The sequence below is a fragment of the Austrofundulus limnaeus genome, unplaced genomic scaffold, assembly GCF_001266775.1.
Source record: "Austrofundulus limnaeus strain Quisiro unplaced genomic scaffold, Austrofundulus_limnaeus-1.0 Scaffold318, whole genome shotgun sequence".
In the NCBI taxonomy this organism is placed as follows: domain Eukaryota; kingdom Metazoa; phylum Chordata; class Actinopteri; order Cyprinodontiformes; family Rivulidae; genus Austrofundulus; species Austrofundulus limnaeus.
Genome location: NW_013952720.1, coordinates 61,533 through 72,780, shown reverse-complemented (window position 1 = coordinate 72,780; position 11,248 = coordinate 61,533). Strand labels below are relative to the sequence as shown.

General features: G+C 38.4%; 1 protein-coding gene across 1 annotated transcript in view; it reads right to left on the bottom strand.

Annotated features, from left to right (window-relative positions):
• Positions 1 to 1,234: 1,234 nt before the first annotated feature.
• The window catches only part of mipol1 (mirror-image polydactyly 1), a gene marked incomplete in the record, with an annotated part of 36,873 nt that continues 26,859 nt past the window's right edge, over positions 1,235 to 11,248 (bottom strand). The window contains 3 exon segments of the mRNA XM_014022130.1: positions 1,235 to 1,718; positions 6,456 to 6,647; positions 7,918 to 8,006. Coding sequence (XP_013877584.1) covers positions 1,655 to 1,718; positions 6,456 to 6,647; positions 7,918 to 8,006 — 345 coding nt within the window.

Genomic DNA, 11,248 nt, shown 5'->3' with positions numbered 1-11,248 from the left:
TACGGTCTGGTGAGTGGACCAGGAAGTCTTCTGTAGACCAAAAAGTTTTTTTGGTCTACAGTCTGAAGTCTGAAGTCTAGAACCTGGACCGTCATGGACCTGAAACCTCAATGAACTGAAGCAACGCTGTAAAAAATAAAAAGTGGGCCAAAACTCCTCCACAACCCTGACAGCAGCAGAGACCCAGAGATCGTCTGATAAAACTCACGCATCTGCTGATCAGAAATAAAATAATTTCATCTGCACAGATTAAATCTGAGGAAACTCCCTCTACTTGTTTTAAAGTGTCAGTAGAGCCGAGCTGTTGAAAGTTGTCAAAGTCAAATTTTAATTTGAAGTTTTAAGAGTCAGAGTGGCTTCCTCTCATTTGTCACAATGATCCTCTGAAATTAAACCGAGCAGCTTTTCTGTTTCGAACAAGTGAGACGAACCTTAAATCAACACAAGAACCACAAAGTAAACTGATCTTCAATTAAAGAGACAGGAGAGGAAAAGAGCAGCAAAAAAACTGGACTCAAACTGATTCAGGCAAATCTTTTACTTTAAGACAAGAGTTAAACTTTTACAATTATATTTAAAAACACGTCAACGTCACAGAAAATTACATTTTGTAAACAAATATCAAACTTTACTTCAGCTTCTTGTTTGATTGAAAAATACTTCAAAATCCAAAAATGTTCAGCTAAAACAAGTCAAAAAAATAACACTTTGCAGTATCCTGTTAACATTTTACAGATAATTTCATTAAATGATTTTATTACAGCTCTGCTAAACTTTTAATCATTTAGACACGTTTAAAGTTTTTATTTGTTTGGGGCAAAAAGTTTTATTAATGTGTCAAAACTGGAAATTCATGAAAAGAAAAACTGAAATCAACAGAACAAATAAAAATGTTAACTAGAGTTTGAACAGTTAATAATGAAAGATGTTTGAAGAAAAASATGTAGAAATATTTTTGCAATTTGTTGTAAAATGGCCGAAAAATCTGAAATAAGCAGAAAAGTAGCTGAAAAAGCTGATTCTAGAGTAAGAAGCAGAATAAGCATGTTTGCTGAATTATCCAATAAGAATTTAGATGAAAATAGCTAAAAAGAGTAGCTTAAATTGCAGAAAACAGCTGAAAGAAGCATAAAAAAATCACATTTTTTTCAAAAACAAGCTGATGGAAGAACAACATAAATTAAAAAAGTAGAACAGTTGAAAAGAGCAGAAAGACAGCTGAAAAAAAAGAAAAAACAAAACCAGAACAAAAGGTAAAATGTTTACATGTTTAAAGATGTTTAAAACAGCTCAATTCATTTTCAATGAGAACYAAAATTGTTGAAAAAGACTAAATATCTCAAAAAGTATAAATTCCTAAAGGAGCTGAACGTTTTCKTACATGAATTGTTAAAATAGAACAAAAATTGCAGAACAAGATAAAAGACAACATAAAGAAGAAAATGGATCATCTGGATATTAAWCCTTTGCAATCTTTAAAGACATGTTTACTCAAAGTTTATTTTATTTTACAGAAACCGGTTCAACACTTTCTGAATGTCCAAAACTAAAAACATTAAATAAATTCAAGAAAAAAAATACTGTACCTTTGTACCAAATACTTATTTTGTGACAGTTCAGGTAAAAACAGGACTAACAGAAAAATAAAAACAGATTAAATAACACGAAGACTTCCTGTTCCAACTTTCTTCCTCAACACTTCGACCAGACGCTCCAACCTGAAGAGAAGAAAGAATTCAATTAARCCAGAACTGAACACTCGTTTATATCTGCAGGTTAATAAACCAGGATCTCACTGAGCTGTTRGTCTCAAAACCTTTAGAAAAATATACCATTTTCAACTGCAGTTTCTGCAAATTCTGAGACATTTGGCTGTTTTAAAGGCTGAACTGAGACTCCAACAAAATTTGACAAACAAGACCAAACCATCTGGTTGAAATGGGTTTAAGACCCTGTAAAWAAAGTGACAGGTTCAAGAGACCCCAACATAGTTGAGACGTGTTAAAGACTAGTGTTCCAAAACTGAGACAGGTTCAAGACTCCCACACTGAAACTGAGACAGGTTTGAGACTCCTACAACAAAATTAAGACAGGTTTGAGACTCCTACAACAAAATTAAGACAGGTTTGAGACTCCTACAACAAAATTAAGACAGGTTTGAGACTCCTGCGACAAATTTAACAGTTGCAGCTCAGTGAGATGCTGGTTTGAAGGTCAAACATCTCTAGTCTGTATCRTAATAAACTATCAATGATTTTAATCATTTAAGATCCACCAGCAGCAAAAATCTAAATCTAACCTTTTATTAATGATGTGATTCAGTTTGAACAGTAAGTTTCAATGCAACAAAATAAAAATCTGATCTTATAACATCTTAAGATCAATTATTTACTAACTAATAAAAAGATGTTAACAACAAACAGGTCTTGTTTTAAAACGTTTTATAAAACCTGAATAAAAATTAACAAATAAAATGGAGCCTGATGAAACTCTACAACCTGCCTGCAGCAGTGAACAAAAAATAAATAAATAAATAAATAAACATTTTCTACATTATAAATATTAAACGATAAATCAACCTTTTGCTTTCTGGACCATTAGTTGATGACATGATCAGGGTGTTTGTTGCTGTTTATTCCAGTGCTGCTGCAGAGGTGTGGCTAAATTAAAATACAGCTCAAGAGCAGGAAGTTCAGACAGAAGACGTGATGGTTTGAAATCTGTACGTCAACAAATTTTTATCWTTTTGATATTTCTAATATATACTTTTAGAATGGATGTCTGTAGAAACAATCCTGTTGGCAGAATTTATTCAGTCATTAAACAGATTAAATTTTAATTGTATAAATATGTGCCTATGTAAACGTGTCAGAAAAATGTAATAACTCCAAATCCAGATTCCTTTCAGTCTTATTTGATTCTGACTGCAGAAGGAATTTATCAGACACTTGATATTTATCAAAATGTTATGTTATTTTTTTTATTTTTAGTGTTGATTTGTAACTGCCTGTTCACTCATGAACCAGTGTGTTAATTTTATTAAACTTTCAATGAAGTCATCATTGGATAAACATTAAAACTTATTAGTCTTTGTCATTAAKCCAGTATTTTGGCTTTCTCCAAAAATAGGCGGGGCCTTGTACAGAGGTTCAGTACCAATAGAATATTATTAAACTCTCATGGTAAATATGACAACAAACAACAGATTTACTGTTTACTTACAGTAATGATTGTCTCAGCTGCTGATCATCAAAATATAATCAATAAACAAAAACATTTTATTTTTTAATTTAATATGGTTGATAATAAACAGAGCYTGCTCAGCTGAGCTTCTGATTGGTTTGTGTTTAACTTTGAAACAATCTCTTTGTTCCTTAGAGTCAACCGATTCCTTAAATTTAATCCAATCAAAGGCAGCAGTGCCGAAACCGTCGATGTTCWGTGGCTAATGTAGCCGTAGCTTACAGCTGGTGACGCTGGAATCTGAGGACTGACAGGTTTAAAAATAGTGAAAGTTAAAAAAATAAAATAAAAAATGACACCAAGAATGAAAATTACAACAAAGAACGCTCTGCTATATTTAGCTTTTAGCTACTCTTCTGCTACTTATAACGTTATAACTGGTTTTAGTCTGTTCCGATTGATCCAAACTGCTTTTAGTCTGTTCCAGTTGGTCTAAACTGGTTTTAGTTTGTCCCAGTTGGTCTAAACTGGTTTTAGTTTGTCCCAGTTGGTCTAAACTGGTTTTAGTTTGTCCCAGTTGGTCTAAACTGGTTTTAGTCTGTCCCAATTGATCTAAAGTGGTTTTAGTCTCTACAAATTGGTCCAAATTGGTTTTAGTATGTCCCAATTGGTCCAAACTGGTTTTAGTCTGTCCCAATTAGTCTAAACTGGTTTTAGTCTGTCCCAGTTGGTCTAAACTGGTTTTAGTTTGTCCCAATTGGTCTAAACTGGTTTTAGTCTGTTCAAATTGGTCCAAACTGGTTTTTGTCTGTCCCAATTGGTCTAAACTGGTTTTAGTCTGTTCTAATTGGTCTAAACTGGTTTTTGTCTGTCCCAATTGATCTAAACTGGTTTTAGTCTGTCCCAGTTGGTCTAAACTGGTTTTAGTCTTTCTCAATTGGTCCAAACTGGTTTTAGTCTGTCCCAGTTGGTCCAAACTGGTTAAAAATCAGTTTTTGGATCAAGGAAAAACTACAGCAGTTCTCAATCAGTTAAGTGACGAGAGAAGAAATCTGCTGTGAGTGTGTATGTGTGTGTAAGTGTGTGTGTATGTGTGTATATGTGTGTGTGTGTGTGTGTGTGTGTGTGTGTGTATGTGTGTGTGTATGTGTGTGTGTATGTGTGTGTGTGTGATGGGGGAGGGGGTGACCTTCTAACAGTCAGTGATTCTCTCTCTGCCTCTTCAATTCAAATTAAACTTCCCATCTGTAATAAACAGCAGATTTAACTGGGTCCCTCCAATCAGAGAGCAAACATTCCTCTTCACAAGAATCACAGCCCAGAAACTTCGAAGGAAGCCCCCCACCCCACACACACACTCCCACCCCCCACACACACACTCCCACCCCTGCTGGCAGCCAAATTATAGAAGAAAGCCCCAGGTTTGAGCCCAGGAGGACAGCACGGGATGCAGACGGGAAGACTTAAGCTGGTTTCATCATGAATCTCTTCATCTTCATGTTGATGAGATCAGCAGCAGTCGAAGGAGTCACGTTATTCAAAAATCAGACAATCATCCTGTTTGAGTAAAAAAAAATCTGAAGGCTTAGCTCGTCTTGATCATCTTTGGCTGCGGAAACGCTCTCTGATGTCCGCTGAATACGAATCATTACCACCAAAAAGTCTTCTTAGTCCCACATCATTAACCGCTCTCTGAAGGCCTGCAGAGGCTGCTGCCAGCCGTGTTCATCACGTTTATCACGTGTTCACCAGCTGGGAGTTCAGGCTGCCATGGCCARGTCAGGTTGGACTAAAACATGTACACATCCTAAGTTTCAGAAAGAAACTATCGAAGCCGATTAAACTTTATACTCAATTCAAGCTGCAATAAATGAGATGAAGTCTGGTGTCCAACAGAGTCAAAGTTTGACTCACCTACTGGTCTCTTAACAGTCCAAGACCTGGAGAGGCTTCCTTTCATCACGGTTAGTCAAAAATTAAATAAATAAAAGCTCAGCCGAAGTTTAGCTCGCTGTGAGGAGGCTGAACGAAGCATCCTGACAAAGTGCATCACATTTTAGTTCTGGAGCTGAGGCCCAACTTCAGAGGAAAAGCCTGCAGCGTTTGGTGAGCGAGGCTCTGAGGTGGTTAGAGACCGAGCAGAGATGTAGGAGTAAACCCCTCAATCTTGTATGAGAGCCCCCTCGCCCCGCCTGTAAGCTGTTTAACCCTCCGCCATCTGGAGGGCAGAACCACTCCATCACACCGAAACACAAACTGCCTGATGGACTCCAACCAGAGAAACGGGAACTAAAAGTTACTAATATTTTACAGGACAAACATGAATCTGACACTGATGAGAGCTGAACGGTTTCTGAGGCTCACAGCTGGACAAACATCTCCACAGTGACCTGAACTTATCGATGCATACAACAGGGTTTCCCCTACCGTGGTCACAGGCTGTATTTTTTTCCTTTCTTTTTTTTTTAGTTATTTAATAATAAAACATGATTTATTTTATGCTAATCAGAATCAGTTTAGTGTATTTTACAAATATATTTGGCAGTTTTGTAGGAATGAACACATTTATGTTTATTCAAAATAAACCTACTTTTTATTACTTCTGTAACATGTTTTAAAAGAAAATTTTATCAGTAAAAATCTTCAAATCATGTCCTGTTTCTACAAATTTGTAACACTTCAGAATAACTTTTAACTCTTGTAGATAAAAAATAAAACAGTTAAAAATGCAATTATCCAAAAAACAACCTTCCTTTCAATCACTGAAAATAATTTATTTACCACATRTTAAATCCAGGCCCTAAAGGGTTAATACCCCTGAAAGCGTCTCTCTGCTCCGGCTGGATGGTGTGTGACAGAGAGGGGCGAGGAGCTCAGTGGGTTAACACCAGATCATTCTGCCTGGATTTATGGTGTTTTGAGTTCACAAACTACTCTGGTTACTTTGTTAAAAGTTGCGGGACGTTATGCTAGCTACATTAGCTCGTAGCTCGCGCTCCATGCACACAAGAACCCGCGGTGTTGGTTTTTCAAAATAAAGGCATTTCATTAATGTTTAAATAGGGTTTCAAAGTCTGATTATGGTTAGTATAAGAGCACAAATATAGGATATAAATATATATGATATGCTTTACATTGTTTTAGCCTAACATAGGCCTATTATAAAAAAAGAAAAAACTTTATTCTGAAAGTGTGGCAGCTATAATGTTTGCCGTGGCGGTGCGCCACGATCAATGACATGTAGGGGAAAACCTGCACAGAATCTATCTAACCTGCGGACGTTCTCTGTGGCTTCTTGTTCCGCCTCCCGGCTCCGTCGCAGCTGGTCTTCCACAGACTGCTTCTCCTTGGACAGCTGCTGCAGGCGGACCTGGAGGGTCCGGGTCTGAGAGGTCGGCTTCTGAGGAGAAACGCCGTCAGGAGGCGGCGGCGAGGCGGGTTCGTCAGGAGTGAGGACCTGAGAGCTGAGAGACAAGAAGAAAGACGTGGAGAACGACGAAAAAAACTGTCTGGGTCAAAACTAAACTCTTTTCAATTAATCTTTAAAACCAGATTTGTTTATAGATATTATGCAGTTATTTTCCTTTATTCTGCTGGAACAAACAGAATCTTCACAGGAAATATTCTAATAACTCAAAATACATTTAAAAGTTTTATTCTGTGAATGAATGAATGCATTTCACTACATGCCTTCAAAGTATGGCACGACATGAGGGCCAAAATTAAGACTATTGCACAACCAGGGGTTGCTACATTCTTGTAGCAGGAGGCTATATCTATTCCTAAACCAGCTATTGATCTGATTAATGATAGGCCGACACAGCTAACTGAGAGGCCGGCAAATGAGAAGTAGACTATTCGTTTTAGCATCATAGAGGCTAGCGACTAGCATGGATAAACTGGCTTTAGATCAGAGAGCCAAGCGACTAGCATGCATAAGCTGGCACTAGCATTGAAGAGGCTAGTGAGTAGCATGGATAAACAGGCTTTAGCATCAGAGAGGCTAGTAACTAGCATGGATAAGCTGGAACATTGAAGAGGCTAGCGACTACCATGGGTAAGCTGGTGTTAGCATTGAAGAGGCTAGCGACTAGCATGGATAAGCTAGAATTAGCATTGAAGAGGCTAGCGACTAGCATGGATAAGCTGGCGTTAGCATTGAAGAGGTTAGCGACTACCATGGATAAGCTGGCGTTAGCATTGAAGAGGCTAACGACTAGTATGGATAAGCTAGCATTAGCATTGAAGAGGCTAGTGACTAACATGGATAAGCTGGCATTAGCACTGGAGAGGCTAGTGACTAGCATGGATAAGTTAGCATTAACATTGAAGAGGNATGGATAAGCTGGCATTAGCACTGGAGAGGCTAGTGACTAGCATGGATAAGTTAGCATTAACATTGAAGAGGCTAGTGACTAACATGGATAAGCTAGCATTAGCATTGAAGAGGCTAGCGACTAGCATGGATAAGCTAGCATTAGCATTGAAGAGGCTAGTGACTAGCATGGATAGCCTGGCYTTAACATTGAAGAGGCTAGTGACTAGCATTGATAACCTGGCGTTAACATTGAAGAGGCTTCTGCTGTGAGCTCTGGATCCACCTGTTTTTTGTTTTTTATCTGTTGTATGATATAATTAACTATTCCTGATGTTGGTCAGAAGTCTCTGCTCTCTGTCCCGGCTGTGAAACTAGCTGCGGTGTGAAGGATTGTGGGGAGGCGGAGCCTCACTGACCTGCGATCGACTCTCAGCTCCTGAATCTCCGCCTCCAGCTCCCGCCGGTCCTGCAGAGCTCCACGTCTTTCTCTCTGCAGCTTCTCTTCCTGATCAGAAGAAACAAATCATCTGATCCATGACAGGAATAAAAACCTCTAACATCGTTTATTAAAACACACAAGCAGCTCTGAGAACAAACTTCCTGTAAAGGTTTAAAGCTGAGGAGAAACACTTGACAGAGTGTGTGTGTTTGTGCTTTAGGTGCACACGCCCACCGGGCCGCGCTGCAGAGGAGATCCACCTCAGACTGACTGTTTAAATAAAGGCTTAATCTACTAAGTGACTAATTAACTAACATCAGAGTCAACAGATTTTCTAATGAGGATCTGATTGTATCAGCTGCTGCGTTCTGATGGCACCGGATCAGATGAGCTCCGGTTCTGCTCTGAACTGTTCTGAGGAAAGGAGGAGAACGTTTAATGTTTAAAATAACAATAATAAAAATGTGCAGAGATAACACTGAATCTCTCTTAAAAATCATTTAAACAGATTCAATCAACTTTTCTTGCTGGGGGGTTAGGGGGTTATGTCACCCCCCTTTAAAAAAAAGACATTATTTGCTCTAACACAATAGAAATGAACTGGTTAAGTTTATGATGTAATAATGTGAATGTTTAAACTGCTTAAAAATGCAGGGTTTTAGTCTTCTCTGTCACATTATGGCTGGATTTGTTGAATCATGTTGTCATTTTTCGACCCAAATTTTAGTGCACCAGGTAAATACATACTCCTGGAAATTGGAGACATTTAGMTATGTTTGACATCCTAAAAATGTAAAATATGTGTTACTGTTGGAGAAAATGTGGGGAAAAAAGTAAAACTTTCTTATTGTTGAACTGATGTGGAACAGAGCAGGTGCAGAGTAAATAAAAAGAAAACATGAAAGTAAATCAAAGTAAAAACATTACAATGTGTTTAAACCTCAAAATATCCTGAATTGTTTTACAAAAGTAAACAATTCAATAAATAAATAAACAGGCAGAGAGCATGACCCCCCAATTATAGGCCTGAAGTCACACCTTTAGTCACTGCCATCAAATATCAAATAACTTGTTTTTAACATAAAGACTCTTAAAAGACATCAAGACTCACTGTCTCATCATCTTACTGTCCTATCATGTCTTATCATATCTCATGTCTCAGTGCCTCATGTCTGTCTCATCATCTCACTGTGTCTCACCATGTTTCATCATGTCTCATCTTACGTCCTTTCATGTCTCATCATGTCTCAGTATCTCATGTCTCATCTCTCACTGTCTCATCATCTTACTGTCCTATCATGTCTTATATCTCATATCTCATCATGTCTCAGTGTCTCACTGTCTGTCTCATCATCTCACTGTGTCTCACCATGTTTCATCATGTCTCATCTTACGTCCTTTCATGTCTCATCATGTCTCAGTATCTCATGTCTCATCTCTCACTGTCTCATCATCTTACTGTCCTATCATGTCTTATATCTCATATCTCATCATGTCTCAGTGTCTCACTGTCTGTCTCATCATCTCACTGTGTCTCACCATGTTTCATCATGTCTCATCTTACGTCCTTTCATGTCTCATCATGTCTCAATATCTCATGTCTCATCTCTCACTGTCTCATCATCTTACTGTCCTATCATGTCTTATATCTCATATCTCATCATGTCTCAGTGTCTCACTGTCTGTCTCATCATCTCACTGTGTCTCACCATGTTTCATCATGTCTCATCTTACGTCCTTTCATGTCTCATCATGTCTCAATATCTCATGTCTCATCTCTCACTGTCTCATCATCTTACTGTCCTATCATGTCTTATATCTCATATCTCATCATGTCTCAGTGTCTCACTGTCTGTCTCATCATCTCACTGTGTCTCACCATGTTTCATCATGTCTCATCTTACGTCCTTTCATGTCTCATCATGTCTCAGTATCTCATGTCTCATCTCTCACTGTCTCATCATCTTACTGTCCTATCATGTCTTATATCTCATATCTCATCATGTCTCAGTGTCTCACTGTCTGTCTCATCATCTCACTGTGTCTCACCATGTTTCATCATGTCTCATCATCTTACGTCCTTTCATGTCTCATCATATCATGTCATGTCTCTCCATGTTTCATCATGTCTCACTGTCATGTTATTGTCTCATCATGTCTCATATCTCATGTCTGTGTCTCATCATATCTCTGTGTCTCATGTCTCTCCATGTTTCATCATGTCTCACTGTGTCTCACTGTCTCATCATCTTACTGTCCTATCATGTCTCATCATGTCTCTCACCTTGTCTTTGGTGAAAACCTTGTCGGTGGTCTCCAGCAGGGATTACAGACCTGATCCTGACCTCCTCCTCTATTCTAATTAAAGCCCTCAAGGTCTGAGAGTTTAAAGTGAGACATCAAAAGAGGAACCAAACCTGGAGAGTCAATATGTGTCTTCTCCAGCCGGGCCGGAGGGGACGCTTCAAAAGAACCGCCCGACTTGTTAATTAGAATAATTTCCAAATGAGGCGATCAGCAGGCAGGCAGCTGACCTTTAACATGAGGAGTTAAGGTCAACAGAACAGAGGAGGACGAGTGAGACGAGATAATAAAAACCACCGAGCCCCGAATCTTTGACGGGAGGGAGGGAYGAGGAGAAATAAAACGAGTGGAATCTTTAATGATCGGCGGAGAGAAACAGGACGGGAGGTGAACTCTGAGGAACTCTGTTTGACCTTTAACAGTTCAGCAGAACAGAAAAACATCAGAGACAGAAAAGACTCATTCAGAATTAACACCATCTGATTCTTTCTGTTAGCAAAATATGTCCTTACAGCTCCTTAACTTTTAGAGTTAGCACCCTTCAAGATGGCCYCCACAGCTAATCAGCCTGAGCAACACACAACCAGAAAAAACTCAATAAATTCAACAGATTCTGATCAAACCGGTGGTAGTAAGCTGAGAGTCTCCCTCAACACGTCCTCTGAGCTCCGACAGATCAGATCAGGCTGGCGACTAATTTGATGGCAGCTGCTGATGTTTCTGTGAAATTAAAACATTCTCTCAATTCTAATCCCTCCCAGAGCCTGGCCTAATTAACAGGCTGCAGCGATACATTAATAACAAATTTTAATTTACTTCAGCAGAAAAAAAAAAGAAAGAAAAAAGATGCAGGCAGCGCAGCGGGAACAAAATTTACTGGAGGTTTTACTGATTCTAATGAAAATATGATGTTGGAATCAAACAACAACTTACAAATGATTAAATTTTTAACATAGAACAAATAAACAAGTTACTAATGAACAAATAAACAAGTTACTAATGAA